This window comes from Mesoplodon mirus (genome assembly GCF_964341445.2).
Source record: "Mesoplodon mirus genome assembly, chromosome: X".
Classification (NCBI taxonomy): Eukaryota; Metazoa; Chordata; class Mammalia; order Artiodactyla; family Ziphiidae; genus Mesoplodon; species Mesoplodon mirus.
In genome coordinates, this window is record NC_138981.1 from 5,749,802 (window position 1) to 5,775,771 (window position 25,970).

Sequence of the window (25,970 nt, forward strand, 5' to 3'; positions counted from 1 at the left end):
CCCAGTTCCTACTCTTTTAAAAATTCTCCGTCACCCACAGCTACCTCGCCGAGCATGACATTTTCCGTAAGCGGCTGTTGTATGTAAACATGTTCTCCAATTTATAACAGTCATGTTCCCGAGACACACCTGCGTGAAAGCCTCTCCCCAAAGGAAACCATACTGAAAACGTTCCTTGGTTTCGCGTCTCTGCCACGGCCCTCCACCAGCCCTCCACCGCTGTGGGCCCCGTAGTCTAGCTCAGGGGCTCAAGAATATGTGGAAGTCGAGTCTCTCTTGTAAGTCGCAAGCCCGGGCTCTGGGCCAGGAGCCCACGGTCCCTCCGCTCTTGGCAGGGGTGGCTGGAAGCAGGGAGGGTGGACGCCAGTCGGAGGGGCCACAGCCCTGCAGCTGTGGGGCGGTGACGCCTCAGACCCCGGCTTGTACAAGGGCAGTATCACAGTGGGGAGGACACTGGGGGGCCAGGGCCGGCGGGACCTCGGTGCTGAAGCCTCGGTGGTGACGGTGGCTCAGCCAGCGGGCAGTGGGGCTCAGCGACCAGAGGGGCACCACCTCCCACAGGATGCCTGGGAGGAGTGGGACTGAAACCCAGACGCTCCCTAGTCAAGGTCAAGACCAGGAACGTTCCGTCTGTGGCGTCACTTCTGCTTACTTTTCATTTGCAAGTCAGAGGGATAAGTTATCCTGCAAATAAGTTTCACTTACTACTAAAACTGAATATGATATATGCGCGTGTCTGTGTTTGGAAATTAGGTGGTATTGCCAGTATTTGTTTCCATTGAAGTTAAGACTCGCATGACATAAACTGGGCCAGTTTAAGTGTATAATTCAGTGGCCTTTAGTTCACGTTCAAGTACGCAGCCAGTTCCAAAACGGTCTCACTGACTCCAAAAGCAAATCCCGCCCCCCATGAAGTAGTCACTTCCCATCCCGTCCCCCCGGCCCCAGGCAACCGCCCATCCGTTTTCTGCCTCCATGGACTTTCCTGTTCTAGAATGTTCACAAAAATGCAGTCACGCAATAGGGAACCGTTTGTGTCCAGGTTCTTAGGTGTTGCTAATACTCTTTACAAAGAACCTATCACCATTGTTCATTCGGGGCAGCGCCCAGTAATTTTCCGTCTCTGTCCATGTCACGGCTTCTGATTACAAAGAAAGGAAAGAAACGATTACGTAATTTTTGTCAGGCAAACCCCATCATTTTGAAGTAGCAGCTAGGAAAGACCCAAGGAAGGACACGCGGCTTGGAAGACCCTCAGCAGTAACCCCAGACGCACAGCTGAGAGGCTTGCGCCCCAGGGCTGGGCCCCCGGCTCAGTGTGGGTCCCCCCCACCCCGCCCTGGCTTCTTCCCGTCCCTCGGGGCGTAGCTGACCTGTGAGCCCACAGTGCGTCCTGCCTGAAACTCCACCCTCAGCACCCCACGGCCGCCCCCTAGCCCGGCGCCGCGCATCCTTCCCACCCCTGGCTTTTCACACGTACGATGTCCTTACTTACTGCCAGCCTCTTTCTCCTAGAGGAAGACCCCTGAAAACCTGGAACCTGCCGTGCTTAGTCAGTGTCCCACCTGTAGAGCAGGACCAGGCATAAGGACATTTCTGCTGAGTGAGTGTCTACTAAATAAATAAATAGGTGATTTTTATGGAGAGAAAAAGAATCCCGGCTTCCCTACGTTAACACCTTCCTACTCGTGTTTTATGGAACAGCATTCTAAGTCCCCCGTAGAGATGCTGTGGGCATAGTGCCTGCCAGCGTGGCGGCCGCAGGAACCTGTCCAGACGCTGCATGGGGAGTGGAGACCGCAGCCGTCAGTGGCCTCTGGTGTTGAAAACACCGGGGTGTGGGTGAAAGCTTATTAGCAATGCACATACCTAGCCTTTTATGGATACATCCTGGGGGCAGGGAGCCATGTAAACTTGTACACTATTGCTAGAAAATGCCACCAAACCATCAGGAGTCAGGGTTGTAAACGCGATCAAAGAACTCGGAAGCGCTGACTGTCCAAGGCCAGGATACCTTCTTCAGGATGACGTGCTGCCTTGTGGCACTTACCAGACCTCAAATTCCCTTCATACTGACAGGAGAGTGAGGCTTTTTGCATCTCTCTGGGGCCGTAGGAAACTGCTAATTTTTCTTTTTAAATGGAAAGAAAATGTGCGTGCGTGCGTGTGTATGTGTTTTCAGGAAACGAGTCTAGTCCACTGCGCGGGTTTAAAGATCCTTTATTATGGAATCAGTATGTACAAACTCTACCATGAAAATAATGAGTCACGGGGTATCAGCCTATTTACAGGGCTTTTTTGTTTTTTACAAATTTTTTTTTACAAGATTACTTCTCCCTAAAATAACATAATAGACACACAGAAATCAAACATTTTTTATTACATACATAAATAAATATTGACTTTAAATGACCTCTCTAAGGGACATGGTTTCTACAGGCCATTTGGATGACAAGGTAGCCGTTGTGTTATCTGCACACTATAATTAAGTCAAGAAAAAGTCATAACAGCTTTACATACAGGCCTCTGTTAATCACCCTGTGAATGGTATAACTTGCTATAAAATGTTCAGTAGAGGTAAGCAGCTCAGTCTGGCCATGCAAAACCGTAGATAAGAGTCGCCATCTTTATGCATTTATATTTTAAATGAATCTTAAAGTCCATGCAACAGATATGTAGCCTCTGTGTTCTGGTCACGTCGTCAAAGTTTGCGAAACAAGATTGAGATATTTGCAATCGTAGGAAGGAGTAAACTTGAGGAACCCCACAGCACGTGGTGTCAGAAAGGGCATTAAGTAAATAAGCCGTTATCACAAATGACACTGACCGATTCGTAGGACAAAATTAATATTTGTACTCACGTGATACAGACACAAGTCCAAATTCAGCCTTTTAATCGGATTTTTCAGTGGTGATAAAAGATACAATCAAGGGCTTTGAAGTCCAGTGTAATCACTTCCTAGCTGTTCCTATACCTGCGAATTACTGGGTTCCTCAAATTCTCATCTGTTCAGTAAACATTACGAAGCAGTGATTCTCCACTGGGGGTGACCTTACCCCCCAGAGGGCGTGGGCCATGACTGGAGAGCTTGTGGCTGTCACCCCCTGGGGGAGGTGCTCGTGGCAGCTGCTGGGTGGAGACCTGGGATGCCGCTCAACGTCCTGCAGCGCCCAGGGGGCGGGCCCCTCGAACAGGGAAACGTGCAGCCCCAAATCTCAACAGCGCTGCGGTGGAGAAACCCTGCTCTATAGATTGGGTATAGGTTCTTTCAGCTTTCTAGGACGTAGATCTGTTTTTCAACTTTGAATTTTGTTTAATAAACATTTCAGAAAATTACCTGTCATAAATATGTCATATTAAAACACTAGATGACGTGAAGGGCACACATTCGTTTATAAAAATTGCTCCAAAGAGGCCACTTAGAATAAGGGGTAGCACAGATAAATCCATCACTGAGGAGTGAATGTTCTAAGTAAAAAGAGCACGTGTAGCCTTGATGTACATGGAATTAGCCGCCTGTCTTTGATGACGTCATATGTTTGACGAGGACGTCATATGTTTGACGAGCTCAGTTTTTTAAAGAGTAAATACTATCAGTTAATATACTTTTTCTCACGTGAGAGAAATGCATCTAATTTCGATAAAACGTATCAGAGAGTCAGCCACTAAAACTATGTTTTAAAATAAGAAACAGATCTTTTTAGCCTTTTATTAGGGCTCTCAAATTTTAAAAATTCAAAAAGTAATAATTATATTTTTGTTCATTTGACTATTATTGAAGATTACTGAAATTCGTAAAAGAAACTCAGGTTTCTTTCATTGCCTAATTAATAGCATTTTCTTCCAATAATACTAATAAAATTTAAATTATTGAATATTATAGCAGAATGAAATGCTCATAAGAGCTGCTTCAGATTTTTTTAAGGAAGGTGTAAGCTACAGACCCTTTATCTGAACTGAAAATATATTTGCTCAATGTCTCTTACCCAGACAAAAGAAACATAATTAAATTTTATAAAATTAAGCTTATTTAATAATTTAATAATATTTTGTATCTATGTATATACTCCTGCATTTTAAACTATACAACAGTACAAAAATTTGCTGGCACGAATACCTGGTGGATTTCTTCATGACAAATTAAGGTAAAAGATAAACTTGTAGCCAATAATGTGGAGTTTTCATTTTTGAAGTTTTAAGAATTTGAAATTCAGATGTTGGGAATGGCCCTAGAGTAGATCATAGTTTCGGAGAAGATCTCTGCGTTTGCTCAAGCTCAAGGGCGTTTGAAATGAAGGGTGTTCCTGTTCTCTCCATTCAAAATTTGGAAGTCTTGGAAGCAGGTGATTTCAGGACACCTTGTGCTAAAGTCCATCCCAGGCCACGTTAGGAGCTGCAGAGAAACAGCCAGAAGCACTGTGAACTTCCGTTCTGAGATTTCCCACGGAGCCGCGTGTCCAAAGCCACAGAGCACCGTCTGCCTTCTCGACTTTTAAACACTTTTAACGCGCAGGAAGCAGTTTTCAATATCCTCTTTCAGGGATCCATGCCTACAGACTGTGTTCCCTAAGGCTAGGCATCGATTTGGTAACAGACAGAGTCTGTCTGCGTTCTGCATGGCTTCTGCTCTTAGCGTGGGAAGCCCCACAAAGCCAACACGTTCTCTCTCCTCTTCACCCCACCAGGAGCAGTCAGGGCACCCGCAGGGTTTCAGGAAACGTAACAAAACGACCAGTTCCAAGTCCCACCATGAAAACCCAAGAAAAGCGTACTGAAAATTTCCTCGTTTTACTTGTGTAGGTGATGAAACGAGGAGGCCTATCCTTTAAAATGTTCAATTTTGATAAGCTGATCTTTTCTCATAGTGTCAATACTGACGGGGAAAATAGATGACCCTAATGATCGTTAGGAGAACTGTGTCTTTATCCACCATTGCCAAGCTGGGAAAACAATTTCTTCAGAGATCCGTCCTCAAGGTGTATATGTATGTATGTGTGAGTCTATGAGTGTGTGTATGTATGTGTGTTTGCGCCTATGTGTATACGTATACACACGGAAGCAGCACGCAGACACACATACATACATGCCTGTTTCAAAACATACATATGGGTATTCCCTCCAGAAAAAAACTATATTAAACTAAACATTTTGGTTTAAGGCTGCGACATACCCTGCTATACTATATACTGACAACGCGTTTGACTTGCGTTCATGCTCTGAGGGCTTAGCGTGGAACCTGGGAAATTTTTCAAATAAGCTATAATACATCTGTAGGAGTGGAGGAAGGTTAGTCAAAGGCAAGTAGCTGTCCTTCTCCACCAACCAAAGCCCTTCCGCCTTTTCTACGTTACGGACAGTATTCTACCATGTAAAGAGCTTGCTTTCGTTAAGAAAAGGCAAATCTCGGTAAAGATTTGAAAATATTCAATTGCTGGGATTCCTTCATTTCAAGCAAGAGGTTTTGTAAAGTCTTAGATACGTGAAAGCTGCAAAACAAAGCACATCAGCAGCCGTTTCCCACATTGAGGAAAAGCATAAGTAGCGTATCAGGAAAATCTCTTACAGTACAGGATGAAATATTAAAAAGCATCCCCAGAAAAGACTTTTAGTTTCTCCAAGGCAGACTCTGGATAGCAGCGTAAGGCACTGACTCCTTTCTGCTGTGGATGTCTTCCCTAAATCCCCATTGACAGGCTGCACTCTTCTTTGCCTTTGTAGAAAATGAAGCTTAGGTGCTTCAAGTGGGAACATTTTAAGTCTAAATTAATTGGCATATTTCAGGTTACAAGTTTTCAGCTAAAAAAAAATCACGTGATCAAAATCATCTTAAGAAGTATTTGAATAAATAGGGCCAAAAAACTGTATAGTCTTCAGTCGATTTTGCAAACCAAACCAATCATTTAATTTTAAAATGTTTATTGAGTAATGTGATGCTTACTATGTGTACGCTTAGCATGCTTATTACGTGTATAAGTTACGCCGGTTTCTCTTGAGAATTTGCCGCTCTAAATTCAGGGACGCCTCAGATCTGCAGTAACTCACTTGAGGTCATAGCTAAACCATGTATGGAAACAGATTTTGCAGTGAAACAGGCCTGGCCTTCGTGTTCTCTCCATTCTCACAGGAAACTGTGTCCACGTCCACCGTCTCATCAGTTGTCCCTGGTGTCCAGGCGCGTCCGAGACAGACAGAAGCGTTTAGTGCAGTAAAGTTAGATGGGGCGGGAGGTCCTATGGGAAAGGCCTGGTGCCCCCGGAAGTGGGCGCGGCCGGTCCTCGAAGGTCTGCAAGCTTACACGCTCGCTCGGGGTTCAGACATCTCCGGGAACAGGTCAGTATCTTTCTGGAGGAGGCTTGTAATGGTGTGAATGATGGTGTTTCAGGTGGGGTCCTAGGGGGACAGAACAGACACATCCAGCGGTCGTGACGCTTTCCCCGGCTGGCTGAACGCGCAGTAGGAACACGCTGACTCTGGTGAACGCCTTGGCCCTGGGCACGCGCTCCCTCCCGGCCAGGTCCCTCCTCTCCCAGCTCTGAACGTGCAGGGGGACAGACATTCCCTCTCCCTCTCTTCTCTCTGCCTTCCCCCCGCTCTTTGGTTCCCTCCCTAACGCCAAAAATCACAAGAAAAAGAAGACAAGCCCCTTTCTTTAGGCTCACAATTATAAGCAAGCCAAAATCCTTTGCATTTCCTCAAGAAAGTTTAAAACTTAACCCATGCTCTTATTACAGAGAATTTCAGTGGAGGCACATGGGGACTGCATTCACCCTTATAGACGTAAGGGGCCATCGAGCTCTCCCACGTGATGGTTTTTTCCTTTAAATGCGAAGTGCAGAAAGCTATTGGGGGGCAAATTTGATCCATCATTTTTTTAAAAAACAGAAGTAAAACTAGAACGACTTCTCAGTTTTCTTATCAACACATGAACTTAAAAAGCCATGTCAGAGGTTTAAGCTAGAAAAGCAAAGTGCATAATTTAAAAACCAATAAGAGGCTCATTGTTTTGAAATAATATGTGACAATTATAAGTCAAGTAAGTTGATTTGGGTCATGTTATGAAGAAAATTCATGCAATATAGATTATAGTAACAATATAGGTAATAAGAAGATAAGCTCTGTAGCCAAATACTATTTGCTATTTTGTCATATTTGAACACCTTAATTTAAAAAAAATTCAGATTGATATGAGACGATAGATTTCCCCCCCACCATGTGTATCTGTGGTTAAAAGACAAGGAGAAAGCATGCATCATGTAGGGAAAAAAATGGAAGTATGGAAAAGGAAGTAACAGAAAGGAAGGCAGGGAGGAGGGAGCAGGACCAGGAAGCGTGTAAGGTGGGCTGCGGGCAGCAGGCGTGGCCGCCAGGAAAAGCACATACAAAGGGCTGGAAGACGTTCAGGTGCAGAGAACTCCCTGTCCGTAGGAACCTGCAGTGATCTGTTGATTTTCGTTTTTTCACCAAGACTTTCTCTGTGTCCCCAAGGCTGGCGGGGGCCCCCGGCACTCACTGTGTGCAGCTGAGGGTGGGAGGTCGGGGGTCCGGAAGGTCTTGATGGTGGTGGGTCCCTCCCCGCCTGCAGTCAGCACCTGCACCTCCAGACGGTAGAGGGTGGCCGGCCGCAGACCTGGCACCGTGAGCACAGAGCGATCCTGAGGGGGAACAGCGGGGGACAGGAGAGGATGCGCCCGTCAGGCACCTCTTGACCACAAAGGCGCACGACGGACTCTCTCATTCTCTGCCCGTTTCCTCCCGCCCGCACGCCCGCGATCACCCTGTAGACACGGGTGTGGTTGCTTTGACACCCCAGCGTGGTCAGTCGAACGTCTGTCCTTGTTTGCTAGAGTCCTGCCCTGCCGGGCAGCCTCAACACTGAAAGCCCAGCTCTTGGCAGCCGGGGACGCTTGCAGAGTTAAGATGGGCCGGGGCCAGTCTCAGGGCTCACCCCTGGGACCCCATTTTGTATTCCTCAACCCAAGACTTTCCCCTGGTTTAAAGTTTTCATCTGCACATCTTGTGACGTGAATGCTTGATAATCCACCTTTCCGTGAGCAAGCCAACTACGTTCTTTAAGATGCAGTATCTACCTGTCAGTGCCCATAGCCAACAGTGTTTATTTTTATGCCAACACATTCTTCTCAAAACTCAATATAACCTAATATATACACACATAGAAAAATTACTTTCCAATTCCATGGAATTTTTCCTTCCGGGATTTAAGGGGTTGTTTTGTTTGTTTTTTCTTTTTCTTTTTGGAGCAGGAGTTGGATATTCTAAGGGCATTTTTAGAGCGGGTAAAAACCCGTACATGGGTTTTTTTTTCAAGCCAAGGAATTAGTGGCCTGGAAGACAGGCCAACTCATTATGGGCTCTGGCCAGATTTGAAGCGGGGAAACGAAGAGAAAGAATAAGGTTCTCTTGGCTATTTTCCCCCAAATTTAACCCTTCAAACAGGGCCTGTCCACCTGGGCCAGAGGGACACGGGCTTCACAAAGGAGAAGAAAATGGTTACACCGCGTGCATCCCGTGTCGACAGGAGACGTGTGTTGAAGCGGGGCTCTAGTCATCACAGTTCATCTAGACGACAGTTTAGTTTGTTCACAGCCACACTTGGGGTGTCTTTCAGTACTTGCGAAATAATACACTCGGGAGAAGAAAGCGCACACACGCGGCTCAACAGCTCGCCCCAGCGTGACGGGACGTGGGCGCCGACAGTGAGTAACCCCCCTGCGGTGCAGGTACCCGCCCGAGGGCCCGGGAGGGAGGGGCACCCACCGCCGGGAGGATCTGGGACTGCAGGATGAGGCTGTTGGGAAGGCCGTTCTGCCTGCTCTCGGTCGTGACCTCGGCCCACGTCACGTGGAAGCCGGTCACGGGCCGCTGGACGGTGGCCTTGCTCATCTTCCAGGAGAAGCGCCCCGTGACGTTCGTGTCCTGGACCGCAAAGGAGGCCGACAGGTTCTCGGGCTTGGCTTGCACTTTGGAATGAATGTGACCTGGAACAGCGGGAAGAGGAAGGCCGGGTCAGGGGATGGAGAGCGCGCGCGGGGCCCTGGGTGGCAGGTACGTCCCGTGGGGTTCGGCCGGCCACCCTGGGAGCGCGGGGTCCGACGGTCGCCCTGTGCCGAGGCAGCCTCAGCCCGGCGCCTTCGTGCCACGTGCTTCCGCTCCCTTGGGCGCTATGTTGAGAGTCCTGCTTTGGGGGTGGGAGACGGAGGAAGAATTTTGTGAGCTGGCGGGACCTGGCCACTTAGAGAACAGGAGAGACTGCGGTGAGACGGGTGATATTCAAGGTACTACACGAGTCGTCAGAAGTTACTAGAAGGCGCTCAGGGGTCTGCGTCTGGGAATAGCCGCCCCCGTTGTAGGAGAGGCTTGGGAAGGTAAAGACGGGGCGTTCGGAAAGCGTGTGGAGGTAACGCCCACGGCAGAGGGCCGGGATAAAAGTGAAATCATTGACATAAAGTGCGCCAGAGCACAAGCGGTACACAGACCCTTGGCTTCATTTCTAAAGGGCTGATACGCCAGCAAAGGCCGTCTCGCCAAAGCTGTTGCAATGAGGAAGTGATGCGTGCCGTCATACGTATGTTACCTCCCAACTGGGCCGGCACGCTGCAGTTTATTTAGAAAGGGGGATACTTTGGGTTTGTAGGCGCTTGTGAAATGCGGTCTGGAAATGTGTACAGAGTGGCCAGCATCACAGCCGCAACCGTGGAAGTTCGCGTGAAACGTACCTGCGTCGCCGGGGCAGCTGACGTGCTTGTGGCTTTTGCCCTTCAGAGCGGAGCACGGCGGGGTCGTAAAGAAAACGGTTTCTGCTTTCAAGCGGCCCTTTGGCCGTGTGGGTTGGACGGTCACCTTATATTTGCAGGAAAATGACAGATCTTGAAGAATCATGTAATTTTCCTAGAGAGAGAGAGAATACGCGAACAGTCACTCTCTCGAGGGTACGAAATTGGCAGGAGAGGAAATCCTACCTCCACCAAGGCTGTCTTCCTATATATGGGACGTGTGCAACACGGCTTTCATAACAAGTGCAAAGGAGACAGGGGCCCTGCTTTCATTTATTACAGCTGTGAGAGGCTCCCATGGGGTGGGACACAGGCTCCAGAACCCGACAGGACGGCAGCGCTTCCACGTCAAAGCAGCCGACTTGCAGCCCTCACGACCAGCCTGGGTGAGCAGCAGTGGGGGGAGGTGGGCAACGCTGTAAACAGACACCGAAGTAACGCGGGCTTCTCTGAGACACAGGCGTGCTTTTAGCTGTGAGTTTTTCCTTACGGAAAGGAAGACATTCTTGAGCAGTGTATTTCCTCCCCTGCTGGGGGGGGACTGTGATTGCTGCCGGCAGGAACTTTGAGATTAAACAGGATTACGAAAACCAGCCTCAACTGCGGCGGAGTGAGAGGCTGAGGGTATAACCTTACGCTAACAGGAGAGCTGACACTGACGGGCCTCACGAGCTTGTGCGAGGTTTCTTCGCCTTTGGCTGTGGTTGTCAGGGCTTTGTGTACATGTACGAGAGCTGCAGCATCTCTGGGACCCTTAAAGGCAGAGCATCACAGGACGGGCCGTACCTCTCATCACCTGGATGAGCTGGTGGAAGTTAGAGACGCAGCAAAGGAGATGCTGAATGATAGCGTCGTATAGAAATTCTCCGAGGAAATGAGACCTTTTAGGTCGTCCTCCCGAGTCAAAATCCAGAAAACAATTCAGAGCTTTCGTGCAATTAAGCTGAGATACCCAGAGGCTGGCAGCGTTTCCCCCGTGTCCTGAATATCTGCATCTCAGGGCCCGCCCTGTGCTGACTGACGATGTGTGAGGTTGTGAAGGGCCAAGGGATGTGTAAACAGGTGACCCTGTGTCTCCCGCTCCCACCTGGTCGTGGGTCCCGTACGGAGCCCGGTGAGGACGAGTTACCCACTGGACACACAGCCTGCACCTCTCTCTGTCCAGCTTTGTCCCCCGATCAGGTGAGTCTAGAAGCCATTCAGAATCCGGCATTTCGGCCACCTCCTCACCTGGGTCATGCCCGAGGATGCCTCCGCCCCGGCAGATTCGTTGTGGGCACAGACTTCTGGAAACCACTGCACGTGATACCGACTGACACTGGGATCTGTAAGGTCAACACCAATCAGCAAAAAAGAACAGTCTGCAAGTCACAGTGCACGCAGCCCCAAGTTCTTAAAGCACGACAGACCAGGAAGGACGGACAGAGTCATGCAGGTGATCTAGAACTGCGTACACCAACCAGAGGAGGTGGGTCTCCTGAAATTCTGACTTGAGTTAAGTCGGGGGGAAAAGAAATAAACCATCAAAGGAAAAGTGAATTGAAATACGAGAACCACATAGAAAAAAATTAGAAAAGGCATAGCAAAATGACTCCACAGAGGTCTTGAGAATAACCTAGCCATGGTGTCCACAGGAAGTAAATCCCCCAACAAAGGGTAACACTCAGCAGCCATTCTCTTACTTCCTAGGCTATAAGAGAGACTCGTCTCAAGTCTCTGAATCCTACGTTTTTCTGACGAAGCTGATGGAGAGGCTGTCAAGCCCAGGCAGGAACACAAGTCTTTCCCTCAACTTGAAGACATGGCCCTTCAGATGTGCCCCGTCTCAAGCCTTGCTGTGACAGGGTCCCCTCACCAGAAGATACAGGGTGAACAGCCTCCCGGAGCCTTACGGTAAGTGCATCCTTGCAGTGCGTGTGTGCGATCGCTGTGGAAACAAGGCCTGCTCGCAGAGCCAGCCCAGCATACGGGCTCCTTAAACGTTTACTTCCAGCTGGCGCAGCGCGTTTTCTGCACGTGTCTTTACTCGGGCCGACCGAGTGGGGAAAAAAGCCACCGTGATGAGAATCCGGTCGCTGAGTGTGGGAAAGGAGATCCGGGCAATCCTGGGCTTAATAATCACCCCAGTGTGTCCCTGGTTGGGAAAGGCGTCGCTTCCCTGGGTGATTAGCATCTCGTCCGAATGCTCACGCCAAGCGTTTGATGGAGGTTTTCCGAGGGGAAAACTCTTGGATGAAACTGGGTGCGTCTGGTGGGAACTTGCTCCGAGCACTTTGGAACAAGAAAAGAAGAACTTTCAATCTGAGAAAATAAACAGCAAGAGGGCACCGATGGTGTTTAGCTAAAAGGAGAACCCCCTGACTAGAGGTTTTTAACTCTTTACATGGCAGACATCAAGGGCTTTTTTTTTTTTTTTAAGAAAAGAATTGCACGTTATACATTAAGTCTGAAGCCAATCACTGAGTGAATTCATACCCTTTCTTTCAACAAGTGGTGCCGCTCTAGGCATCGTCGTGAAATAACCTCCCAGGAGCAGCTGCCCTCACGCCTCTTAAATCCTAAGGGGGCTGGACAAGTAATAAAGCGCATGAGTCAGGTCTCAGCCAGGGCGGAGGGAGATGAGCCTACAGCTGAAGACGGAGGGCGAGAGAGGTACGGCGTCCCGGCAGAGGGTTGCGGCTGTCACTGAAGCGCTGGCGCAGCTCACAGAGGCGCTGACCTCGGAGGGGGACCTGGAAGGAGGCTGGCACTGGGCCTGGTCGGTGTGGATGACGGGGGGCAGGGCACCGCCCAACACAACAGTCTGCCGTGACGAAAGCTTCTGTATGTGGTGACCCCGCGTCACCACACTGCTGCTGAGGAATCAAATTCTTAAATCACTGAAATCAATTTAAGATTCGGCTGCTCCGCGGGACTCGTGGCTCCCGTACTGGACAGAGGACCAGGTTCCAAAGTCAGGCACAGAGCAGGCCTGACAGTCCCTGGTCTGGAGCAGCCGGGGCTGGAGTCCAGTTCGCTGCACTCCAGTGCTGTGATGTGTAATTGATACCTGTGGCTCCAAAGAACCCCACACGTATCTGACGGCGTAACTGTGTTTTCACAAGAGGACGCACCGAGCGGCACATCAGACCCCTCAGCTCTCGAGGCCGCCCCGCCCGGGTCCACGCCCGCGCTCTCTGGGTCCGCCACCTCCGTGAAGAATGTCACCCAAGCCCGAGGCTTTCCAAGACGGCTCTGCGTTTCTCCTGTCACCTGAGCTGTTCCCTGGAGGAGCTGGTGTTCCCGACTTCCTGTCCCATGTAGATGCTGTTCAAACTCAGCGCTTCCAAAACCACACCCTTGATCCCTGCCCTCAGTTGCCCTTGCATTCAGCTTGCCTCTTATTTAATCACGCCTTTCTGTTTTCTGTATCTGTGATGTTCTGACATCTTGCAGCCTTGCTGACCCTGCCGGGACCACCCTCGCAGGGTGGCTGCTGCCCAGATAGCAGACAACGCACCCGCAGGCCTGTGTGTCCCGTGCAGACCAGCTGACCCAGAGCCCCTCCCCAGCACCTCCTCTATGGGGCCCTCACACTCTGGGCCACCACCCTTGTCACCCCAGGGCCAGGCAGCTGGGGACAGTGCCAGAGCCCACCGCAAGTATCCAAACTAGCCAATCCTGAGACCATCTTGCCTTTCCTACGCGCCAGAGTAAAGGCTCCTGAGCACAGTTTCCTGCTTCCTGACCGACCCTGGTGCCTCCCCGTGTGGCCCGAGTGGTGTGGAGGGTCCCCCCTCCTGGGAGCTGTGAGTAACAAACTACCTTCTCAGTGGCCGTTGTCTCTGGATCTGTTGCCTTCACCAAACCCGAATAAAACCCACTCTTTAAGACATGATTAAAATGAACAGGCCGTCTTTTAAGCAGTCCTTCATGGCACTTTTTCAGACACATACACAGCAGTCCACACTCTTCCAAGCTTAATCAAAAACTGGCATGCGTTTCGTTCCTCATGCAGGTCTACACAATCGGTTCTCATTATTCACACAAGTGAGGGTTTAGAAAATCACCGTGAATGCCGAATTAGCAAATCCTGGATGGCTGTTTCTTGGAGAAACACAGTGTTAGTTTCCCGTGAGCTTCTGGTCACCACATTTTTGCCAGTCAATACAGAATCTTATTTTATGTGTGTTTTTCTTTTTTAAAAACGTATTTAATAAAGTCATAATTAATTGTAATATTTCTTTACTTAAAAAACTCTAGTTGAAATTATTTTCATGATCCTGGGTAGCAGGACACTAAATTTCTTTTGCTTTCAGCCTCACAAGAACGCCTCCACTGTACTTTTTTTTAAAATCAATCACCATCTCAAAAACGACACATTTAGCCACTTTTTTACCTTTTCAGAACTTCATCACACACTACCAATGTGACGAGCACCTCACAGGCAGCCTCATGTATAAATCAGCAATTTTTCTCCTCCTTCTGGGTGCACCATATTACTGATTCCTTCACACTGAACTCACACCTGGAGGAAGACAAGCCAGCCACATATCTTCACCGGAAAGCACCGTGTCGCCTTCTTACTGAGAAGGCTGAGACACACCAGGCAGCGCTCCACCACTATGCTTGGGGCCACTTAACCAGAACAAATCTCCAACAAAAAGCAAGGAAATGCAACAAAACAGACCAGAAACCCACGGCGCTAAACAGACCGGGCAAAGGATGTGTTGCCAGTATGAGAGCGGAAACGAGAGGGCAGCGTCCCCTCAGCGTCAGGTGGGAACGTGTACGTGGGGCAACTCAAGCCCATCGCCACGCCCTGCACGAGCACCCCCACAAAGGACCACACAAGCGCCCCCCAGTACTGGTTATAGGGGTTACAAATGAATCTTAGTGACGACACGAATCTGCAAATACACACTCTGTGAGTAGTGAGCATCCACTGTGTCCCCTTTCATTTTAAAATCAGTAGCATAAGGTAGCTTTTTTTTTTTTTTTTTGCAGTATGCGGGCCTCTCACTGTTGCGGAGCACGGGCTCCGGACACGCAGGCTCAGCGGCCATGGCTCACGGACCCAGCCGCTGCTCCACGGCACGTGGGATCTTCCAGGACCAGGGCACGAACCCATGTCCCCTGCATTGGCAGGCGGACTCTCAACCACTGCACCACCAGGAAAGCCCTAAGGTAGCTTTTTAAAAAACAAATTCCACAACCTTTTCATATGTTACCTTTAAGCCAGTCCTCACCCTTTGGTGCAGAGGTATTGACTGAAGTGGTTCCAGTGCTATCATTTGATTTAAATAGTGATCACTGCAGGCCCATGTTTCCGGCACTTTACATGCAGTCTCAGCAGTGTCTGACATCCCTCCCTCTTCTTCTTCTTTTGTTTTTTTTTGCGGTACGCGGGCCTCTCACTGTTGTGGCCTCTCCCGTTGCGGAGCACAGGCTCCGGACGCGCAGGCTCAGCGGCCATGGCTCACGGACCCAGCCGCTGCTCCACGGCACGTGGGATCTTCCAGGACACGAACCCGTGTCCCCTGCATCGGCAGGCGGACTCTCAACCACTGCGCCACCAGGGAAGCCCCCTCCCTCTTCTTAAACCCCTTGCCCGCCTTGGCTTCTGTCTCACATCTCCCCGCACTCACTTGCACTGTCCTCTGCTGCATCACCCCTCTTTGTCCTGAAACTGGAGTTCCTTCACACCCGGTCCTGGTCCCTCTTCTCTCTAGGGGATCCCAGGCTTATTTAAGAACTTATTCTTAAAGTCTACGTTATTCAGGTCCAAGTACTACTTTACAACTGTACAATGTTTTACCTGTAATAGTTGCTTACAGACACTTGTTTGCAGTGACTTTGCTTAGTTGTAAATAATACTGTTAGCTTGTTTCCATATAAATATTCCGGTGAATTACTAGTAAATAAGCAACCAAGTAACTAAGAAGAAAGCAAGGAAAAAAAGTGCTTCTGACTAATCCTTATTTTGAATAAACAGACTAAAAAAAGAATAGAAAAGATCAAAGAAACCGACAAGCTGGTTCTTTGAAAAGATAAAGTTGATAAACCTTTAGCCTGACTCATCAAGAAGAAAAAGGAAAGCTCAAATCAATAAAATTAGAAATGAAAAAGGAAAAGTTACAACAGACACCAGAGAAATAGAAAGAATCATAAGAGACTACTACAAGCACCTATATGCCAGTAAAACAGACAAGCTAGAAGAAATGGACAAACTCTTAGACAGGTACAACGTCCCAAGACTGAACCAGGAAGAAATAGGAAATATGAACAGACCAATTACCAGTACCGAAATTGAAACTGTGATTAAAAAACTCCCAACAACCAGAGTCCAGGACCAGATGGCTTCACAGGCAGATTCTATCAAACATTTAGAGAAGAGTTAATACCTGTGCTTCTGAAACCATTCCAAAAAACTGCAGAGGTAGGAACACATCCGAATTCATTCGATGAGGCCACCATCACCCTGATACCAAAACCAGCCAGATACCACAAAAAAAGAAAATAATAGGCCAGTACCTTTGATGAACATAGATGCAAAAATCCTCAACAAAATACTAGTGAACCAAATCTAACAGTATATTAAAAGGATCATACACCATGATCAAGTGGGATTGATCCCAGGGATGCAAGGATTTTTCAATATCCTCAATCAGTGTGATACACCATATTAACAAACTGAAGAGTAAAAACCATAAGATCAGCTCAATAGATGCAGAAAAAGCTTTTGATAGAATTCAACATCAATTTATGATAAAAACTCTCCAGAAAGTGGGCATAGAGGGAATCTACCTCAACATAATGAAGGCCGTATATGACAAACCCACAGCAAACATCATTCTCAATGGTGAAAAACTGAAAGCATTTCCTCTAAGATCAGGAAGGAGACAAGGAGGCCCACTCTCACCACTTTTATTCAAACATAGTTTTGGAAGGCCTAGACACAGCAATCAGAGAAGAAAGGGAATCCAGATTGGAAAGGAAGATGTAAAACTGTCACTGCTTGCATATGACATGATACCATACATTAAAAAACCCTTAAGATACTACCAGAATACTACTAGAGCTCATCGATGAATTCAGTAAAGTTGCAGGATACAAACTTAATATACAGAAATCTGTTGCATTTCTATACACTACAACGAACTATCAGAAAGAGAAATTAAGGAAACAATCCCATTTACCATTGCATCAAAAAGAATAAAATACCATTCATACTCTGGTTTCTCTTCAGATCATATAAATCTTTTGCCTTTTACTAAAGATTTCCGTGGAGAGGGGGAAAGAAAAAAAAGAATAAGATACCTAGGAATAAACCTACCTAAAGAGGTAAAAGACCTGTACTCCAAAAACTATAGGACGCTGATGAAAGAAACTGAAGTTGACAGAGGTGGACAGTTACACTACATTGTTGGAGTGGAAGAATCAATATTGTTATAATAACCATACTACCCAAGGTAATCTACAGATTCAATGTAATCCCTGTCAAATTACCACTGGCATTTTTCAAAGAACTAGACCAAAAAATTTTAAAATGTCTATGAAACACAAAAGCCCTCAAAATAGCCACAACAATCTTGAGAAAGAAGAACAGAGCTGCAGGAATCACAGCTCCTTGACTTCAGACTATACTACAAAGTTACAGTAAATACTATAGTACTGGCAGAAAAACAGAAATATAGATCAATGGAACAGGATAGAAAGTCCAGAAATAAACCCACACACTTATGGTCAATTAATCTATGACAAAGGAGGCAAGAATATACATTGGAGAAAAGACAGTCTCTTCAATAAGTGGTGCTGAGAAAACTGAACAGCTACATGTAAAAGAAGGAAATTTGAACATTCTCTAACACAATACACAAAAATATAAGTCATGACACCATAAAACTCCTAGGATAGAGTATTGGCAAAATATTCTCTTACATAAATCGTACAAACGTTTTCTTACATCAGTCTCCCAAGGCAATAGAAATAAAAGCAAAAATAAACAAATGGGACCTATTCAAAATTACAAGCTTTTGCACAGAAAGGAAACCATAAACAAAATAAAAAGATACCTTATGCACTGGGAGAAAATATTTGCAAATGATGCAATCAACAGTTTAATTTCCGAAATATACAAACAGCTCATAGAGTTTAATAACAAGAAAACAAACAACCCAATCCAAAAATGGGCAGAAGACCTAAATAGACATTTCTCCAAAGAAGACATACAGATGGTCAATAGGCACATGAAAAGATGCTCATTATCACTAATTATTAGAGAAACGCAAATCAAAACTACAGTGACGTACCACCTCACACCAGTCAGAATGGCGATCATTAAAAAGTCTACAAATAATAAATGCTGGAGAGGATGTGGAGAAAAGTGAACCCTCCTACACGGTTGGTGGGAATGTAAACTGGTGCAGCCACTACGGAGAACAGTATGGAGATTCCTTAAAAAACTAAAAATAGAGCTACCATATGATCCAGCAATCCCACTCCTGGGCATATATCCAGACAAAACTATAATTTAAAAAGATACATGCACCCCTGTGTTCGTAGCAGCACTATTTACAACAGCCAAGACATGGAAGCAACCTAAGTGTCCATCGACAGATGAATGGATCAAGAAGATGTGGTACATGTATACAATGGAATTTTACTCAGCCACAGAAAAGAATGAAGTAATGCCATTTGCAGCAACGTGGATGGACCTAGAGATGATCATGCTAAGTGAAGTAGGTCAGACAGAGAAAGACAGATATCATGATGTCACTTATATATGAATGTAAAAAAATTATAAAAATAAAATTACTTACAAAAAGAAACAGACTCACAGACTTAGAAAAGAAACTTATGATTACCAGAGGGCAAAGGGGGTGGGGGAGGGATAAATTAGGAGTTTGGGATTAGCAGGTACAAATTACTGTATATAAAGTAGATAAACAACAACGTCCTACTTTATAGCACAGGGAACTATATTCAATATATTCTAATAACCTATAATGGAAAAGAATGTGAAAAAGAATAGACATATATATATGTAATACTGAATCACTTTGCTGTATACCTGAAACTAACACAACATTGTAAATCAACTAATACTTCAATAAAAAGTTCTTTGTTTTGGAGGAAAAAAGAGGGAAAGAAAAATGAAAGGACATTGATGCCCTACACTAGCTGCTTACAACAATAATCAAGTCTGGGTAAAAGCTAGAGAAAGATGAAACAGTATAAGTCCTAGGAGATAAGAGTATCTCTGTGACCCTGGCCTAAGCAAAAATTTCTTAAAGAGGACACAAAGAGCGGTAAGCCTCAAGGAAACAAAATGATAAACTGATCATCTCTAAAAGTAAGAACTATTAAGAATGTGAAAAAAATAAAAGTAGAAAATACTAAGATGAAACCAGCAGATGACGCATACACTCCACATGTAAAGGACTCTTGCAGGACAGGCTGGCTAAACAGTTGAAAAGTGCTTTGAAAAACAGGAGCTCCATTGCCAGTAAACTTATGAAAAGGTGTTCAACGCCTGGATGACCAGAAAAACGCAAATTCAAACAGCACTGAGCCATCACGTCACACGTACCGGAAAGGCTCAACTGAGAAAGACGGAACACGCCTCATGGGGGAAAGCAGGTGGGGCAGTGGAGACCATCTTACCCTCCTGGTGGGAATGTGCATTGGTCCAGCCACTTTGGAAATTCTCGCTATCTTCTAAAGGTCAACATCCTCTGTGACCTAAGAATCCCACCTCTGTGGGGGAACAGGTACACATGTGCATCAACAGACATGTATTCATAGGCTCTTCACAGCAGGGCCATTCTGAATAGCCCATCCCTGCAACAAACCAAATCTCCATCAACTGCTGAAGAGATTTGAACAAACCAAATCTCCGTCAACTGCTGTACCAGGGACAACTATGCAGTGATATAAATGGATGAATCACTGCTTCCTGCAACAGGATGGAGGGGTTTCCCACATGCAGTGTTCCCTGTGAGAAGACTAATGCAAACTGTATGATTCCATCTGTATACCTTCAAGTACACGTAAAACAAATCTTCAATTTTAGAAGTGAGGAAATGGTGGTTACTATTCTGTGCTTAAGATGTTTGCACCTCCTGTGTGTGTACATTTTCATTTCCTTATGTGAGATGTGTACATTTTCAGTATTATATTAATATGTTGTTTTATTAATATGTCATATTGACCTACAATTCTAATTTGAAATTGATAATTACAGTCATCCTTTGGTACCCACTGGAGAGTGGGGATTGGATCCACACCCTGGATACCAAATTCCAGGCTGCTCGAGTCCCACAGTTAGCCCTTCGTATCTGGGTTCTGCATGCTTGGATTCAACCAACTGCCAATCTTAAACATAGTACACAATCCCCAGTTGGTTGAATTCGCAGATACAGAACCCATTGATGTGGAGGGCTTGACTATACAATAGATCAAATACATTTTACAATTTAATATTAACTTAAAACTATCATTAAATGTCATAATATGGATATATTAACGTAATTTTAATTTAATAATTAATATTCAATAAATAAAATTTAATTTAAATTAACATATGATAGTAATAAAACATTAACATGATTGGTAATGTTATTTTAGCTAGAGAATGAATTTCAGCAGCTTGGAAGAAAATTCTGGAACAAGAAGAGCTCCAACACCAATATCCCCCATGGCTCATGAGCTGATACCCTGAGTAAAATAGCACTTCAGAAAAATAAGAAGAATTTTAAAAACTGAATTCTTGAAACAATCTATTGTTTTTTGCTTAAAATAGAGTTTATGTCTTAAAATGCACAAAAGTGATAAATATAAAAATGTATGTCGGGCCTCCCTGGTGGCGCAGTGGTTGAAAGTCCGCCTGCCGATGCAGGGGATACGGGTTCGTGTCCCGGTCCGGGAGGATCCCATATGCCGCGGAGAGGCTGGGCCCGTGAGCCATGGCCGCTGAGCCTGCGCATCCGGAGCCTGTGCTCCGCAACGGGAGAGGCCACAACAGTGAGAGGCCCGCATACCGAAAAAAAAAAAAAAAAAAAAAAATGTATGTCAAGTAACTCTAAAAATACTATTTCAATAATGCAAAATAAATATTCTAAGAGTACAGAAAACAAAGAAACAAAAGGAATTTATCCCAAAGATAAAGAGAAAAAACAATCTATTCTAAGGGTGACTGTTCATTGCAGTATTGATTATAAGATGGAAATTCTGAAGGCAGCTAAATGTTTGACTATAGTGGAATCATTATGACATAATATCCATCAAGGCAGCCACTTAAAAATGTTATTAAAAATACTAACAATATAGAATGCAAATTAGTATTTTATGAAAATGTGTTGTGCTTTACAAACACACATATACATATAAAACAACTGAGTGAGAAACAGAGGTATAGGAGACTTCTGAAAGAAAACCCAGTAAAATGCTATTTCCATGAAATGATATTGAGAAGAGAATTGGCTTTTTTATTCTATTTTCCAAATTATTTGCATTATAGGTCTTTTAATTTAGAACAAGAATTTACAGTGCAAAATAATGACTGCCTTAAGAGTTTGGGACACAAGATCAGCCTTCTTAGGAAAGACATGAAGACAGGTCAATATCCCTGAAATGATAAAATGTAAGCAGCAGATTTCAGTATGTGATACAGATTCCTGGGAATCAAAGGCAACCCATTCAGACTGCAGAAGAGCAAGGCATTTAGTAATAATTTTTTAAAAAGCATGCATGTGTTTTGTTCAGCTACTGTTTCCTTAATATCAATAGTGTGGCTTGACGGTGACGTTTGCACAAGCAACCTTACATCACAGCACTCTTCAATGCAAACAACAAATATAAAACTCTTAGAGGAAAACATAGGCAGAACACTCTCTGACATAAATCCCAGCAAAATCATTTTGACCCACCTCCTAGATTAATGAAAATAAAACCAAAAATAAACAAATGCGACCTAATTAAACTTCAAAGCTTTTGCACAGCAAAGGAAACCATAAACAAAATAAAAAGACAACCTACGGAATGGAAGAAAATATTTGCAAACGATGTGACTGACAAGGTATTAATCTCCAAAATATACAGACAGTTCACACAGCTCAATATCAAGAAAACGAACAACCCAGTGAAAAAAGTGGGCAGAAAACCTAAATAGACAGTTCTCCAAAGACATACCAATGGCCAAGAGGCACATGAAAAGATGCTCAAAATCACTAATTATTAGAGAAATGCAAATCAAAACTACAATGAGGTATCACCTCACACCAGTCAGAATGGGCATCACCAAAAAGTCTACAAACAATAAATGCTGGAGAGGGTGTGGAGAAAAGGGAACCCTCTTGCACTGTTGGTGGGAATGTAGATTGATACAGCCACTATGGAGAACAGTATGGAGGTTCCTTAAAAAACTAGAAATACAACTACCATATGACCCAGCAATCCCACTCCTGGGCATCTACCCTGAGAAAACCATAATTCAAAAGGAGTCATGCACCACAGTGTTCACTGCAGCTCTATTTACAATAGCCGGGACATGGAAGCAACCTAAGTGTCCATCAACAGATGAATGGATATAGAAGATGTGGTACATATATACAATGGAATTTCACTCAGCGATAAAAAAGAATGAAATAATGCCATTTGCAGCAACATGGATGGACCTGGAGATGATCATACTAAGTGAAGTCAGACATAGAAAGACATATCATCTGATGTTGCTTATGTACGGAATCTTAAAAAAATGACACAAGTGAACTTATTTACAAGGCAAAAACAGACTCACAGACTTAGAAAACAAACTTATGGTTACCAAAGGGGAAGGGTGGCCGGGAGGGATACATTGCGAGATTGGGAGTGACATACACACACGACTGTATATAAAATCGATAACTAATAAGGACCTACTGTGTAGCACAGGGAACTCTGCTCAGTGTTCCGTAATAACCTAAATGGGAAAAGAATTTGAAAAAGAATACACGCGTGTATGTGTACAACTGAATCACTTTGCTGTACACCTGAAACTAACAGAACACTGTGAATCAACTCGACTCCGATATAAACTAACACTTAGCAAGAACAACAACAAATAAACAGAAGCATCTGCCCACCTTCGGTCTTCTTCCAGTACACCTTCACTTGCAGCTGGTTGTCTTGATAGAACGGAGCTCCGATTTCCAGGAGGCGAGTGGGCCGTCGTCTTTGAAATGGAGGCTGGATTTGCATCACACTTTTTCTAGTTTTCCCAAGTTGCTCTTCTACAACAAAGCACAACATTCTGATTTACTGGTTAAAAATAAATCTGTAACCTGATAGTAATCCCAGTGTATTTAATTTCACTCTGCTATTCATTCATAGTTAGTGCCTGATGTTTAAAGTAAAATGTAATGTGACTACACGTTCCTTTCCGCTCAAGTTGATGACACCTCCCCCCTCACACGCTGGAATGCATACCTAAAAGTAGACTGTATATATTACACGGAATCCCCCGAACTTAAATTGGGAATCAACATACATTCAGCAGCCCAGAAAGATGCTCTGATTTCAGTAATAGGGGGAAGTAGTATTTCTCACCATAGATAGACTTTTTTGCCGTTATGAAGTAAATGAAGTAATATTAAAATACCATTTCATGAAAACAGTATAGGTAGCTTTTCACAGAAGTACCAGCATGTTATGTTCCTCCATCTTTAGAAAGCCAGATGAGAATTTATACGGCTTAGTAGGAAGTATACCAAAAACTCCTGCCCTCTCATCTCTCCTTTACCAGTTCATTGATTTTAGAAGTTGCACATTTAGAAATTCCGTCCTTGGAGACAAGACTTTTCTGCTTTCAGAATTCCAAGTAGCCCTTTTGAGAGATAACAGCTTAAGCTGTATTCGTTATAAAGCAGTCAGAAACGTGTTATCAAAACTTTTCCGATAGAGCTGTGAGGTCTGCATTCTTGAGAAGGTGGGAGGAAGAGGGAAATATGAGGATGAATGCAGAGAAGTGCTGACCTGCGGTGAATCAGGAGAAGGAAGGGAAAACTGAGGACCCAGAAGAAAAAGCACATCGAATGTGCACTTCTCCTTACAGGGGTGTGTGCCTGTCAAACCATCCATGCAATGGATCTGATTAAAAGGAATGGGATACGTACATTATTTGGTACTTACATTTTAGTTTAAATAATTCAAATGAATGTTTGGATAACTCAGACATTGATTAGGTTAAGGATTCTGCACCCAAATCCAGTGTGTGTATGAGGGGTTCCCCACACCACCAATTCTCAGACCCCAGCGGGGTGTCCTACAGTTCAACTCAGTTCTGACAGTTTCTACCTGCAGACAGCATCAGATCCCACAGGGTAAGGGCTCAGTGCTGCAAGACTGCCCCGCCCCCCCAGCTTCAGATGCCAGTCACGAGTCCAGGTTGCCATCAGTGCTTCTGATGACCTGCTATAGATGGGGGGTTCCAAAGACCCCTTCCTCAGATTCAAATAATTTGCAAGAGCAATTCACAGAACTCAGAGAAAAATTTTACTTGCTAGATTACCCGTTTATAATAAAAGGATATAACTCAGCAACCTAAGTGTCCATCGACAGAGGAATGAATAAAGATGCAGTACATATATACAATGGAATACTACTCAGCCATAAAAAAGAATGAAATAATGCCATCTGCAGCCACATGGATGGACCTAGAGATAATCATACTAAGTGACGTAAGCCAGACAGAGAAAGACAAGTATCATATGATATCACTTACATGTGGAATCTAAAATATGACAGAAATGAACTTATCTACGAAACAGAAACACTCACAGACGTAGAAAATAACCTTATGGTTACCACAGGGGAAAGGGGGGAAGTGAAGGGATAAATTAAGAGTTTGAGATTAAAATATACACACTACTCTATATAAAAGAGATAACCAACAAGGACCTGCTGTATAGCAGAGGGAACTATACTCAATATTTTGTAATAACCTATAATGGAAAATAATCTGAACAAGAATATGTGCATGTGTATAACTGAATCACTATGCTGTACACCTGAAACTAACACAACATTGTAAATCAACTATACTTCGATTTAAAAAAAGAAACAAAACCACAGACAACAAAAAAGACCGTTCTAGGGATGAGGATCTATGACGTAGAAGACCTTGTATAGAAATGTTCACATCGATATTGCTTGCCGTGTAAGCTCATATTTAGCTCACGTAAACAAGAACATCTACAAAGTTACTAATGCCTAAGTATAAAATTTGATTTAGATATATGGAAAGTGAGTGGGAAAAGGAGGCTATAAGTCAGCAAGAGGCAGCTGGAAGAGATGCACACGGCAGGGTGTGGGAAAGGGGGCGGAGCTTCCACCTCTGAGGGTCTAAGGGAGTCCCTCCCCCAGCATGCGTTCACCACCCTGGAAGCTCTCTGAACCCCGTCTTTTTGGATTTTTACAGAGGCGTCATCACACGGGCGTGCTGATTAAATGACTAGCCACTGATGACTGATCTCCGTCCTCAGCTCGCAGGTGGAGGTGGGAACGGGAGACTGAACCTTCCAGGCTTCCAGTCACTCCTTGGTTCCTCTGTGGTCACCCCCATCCTCAGCCGCTCCGCCCAGTCACCTCTCTCACATCCCAGAAGACGCCTTTATCGTTCCTCCTCACTTAGGAAATTCCAAGCGTTCTGGGGGCCAGGAATGTGCCGAGACCAGATAGCAGGAGGCGCTGCTTCCCAGCCTGCAGACGCCAGCGCAGCTGGAGCCCTCACAAGGCTCCGCCCCCAAATGCATCCCTTTCTTGACACCACCAGGCGGTTAAAGGATCCTGCTGCTAACACCTAAAGCATTTTTCTTTTAAAGAATTAAAGGCTTCAGATTTTCACAAGCCCATTTATGCTTCTAATTCCTTTAAGAACCTGGGATGGGAAGAAGTCGCCAGCAGACTACCAAGACAGTTTAGATAACCGTGTTTCATCTCTCTGTGAATTCTGTCTTCCTGCAGTCTTTTATATGCCATGGAAACATTCATTTCTCATTACAGACGTAAGAACGTATGAATATATATATATATATTTATATATATATATATTATATAAGAATATATATATTATATATATAATATATATATATAAATATATAATATATATATATCTCAAGATTGAATCTTTGCTGCTTTATTGAATATTTCCAGCATAGACA

The 25,970-nt window shown here is 45.0% G+C and overlaps 1 protein-coding gene across 1 annotated transcript in view; it reads right to left on the reverse strand.

The window, feature by feature from the left end:
* Positions 1-2,184: 2,184 nt before the first annotated feature.
* Positions 2,185-25,970, reverse strand: part of ANOS1 (anosmin 1) — a 195,581-nt gene continuing 171,795 nt past the window's right edge. The window contains exons 9-14 of the mRNA XM_082609603.1: positions 22,896-23,042; positions 11,023-11,117; positions 9,736-9,907; positions 8,777-8,997; positions 7,512-7,653; positions 2,185-6,391 (exon numbers count right to left, since the gene is read on the reverse strand). Of these exons, the coding sequence (XP_082465729.1) occupies positions 6,333-6,391; positions 7,512-7,653; positions 8,777-8,997; positions 9,736-9,907; positions 11,023-11,117; positions 22,896-23,042 (836 nt within the window). The 3' untranslated portion in view covers positions 2,185-6,332. The remainder of the gene's footprint in view (positions 6,392-7,511; positions 7,654-8,776; positions 8,998-9,735; positions 9,908-11,022; positions 11,118-22,895; positions 23,043-25,970) is intronic.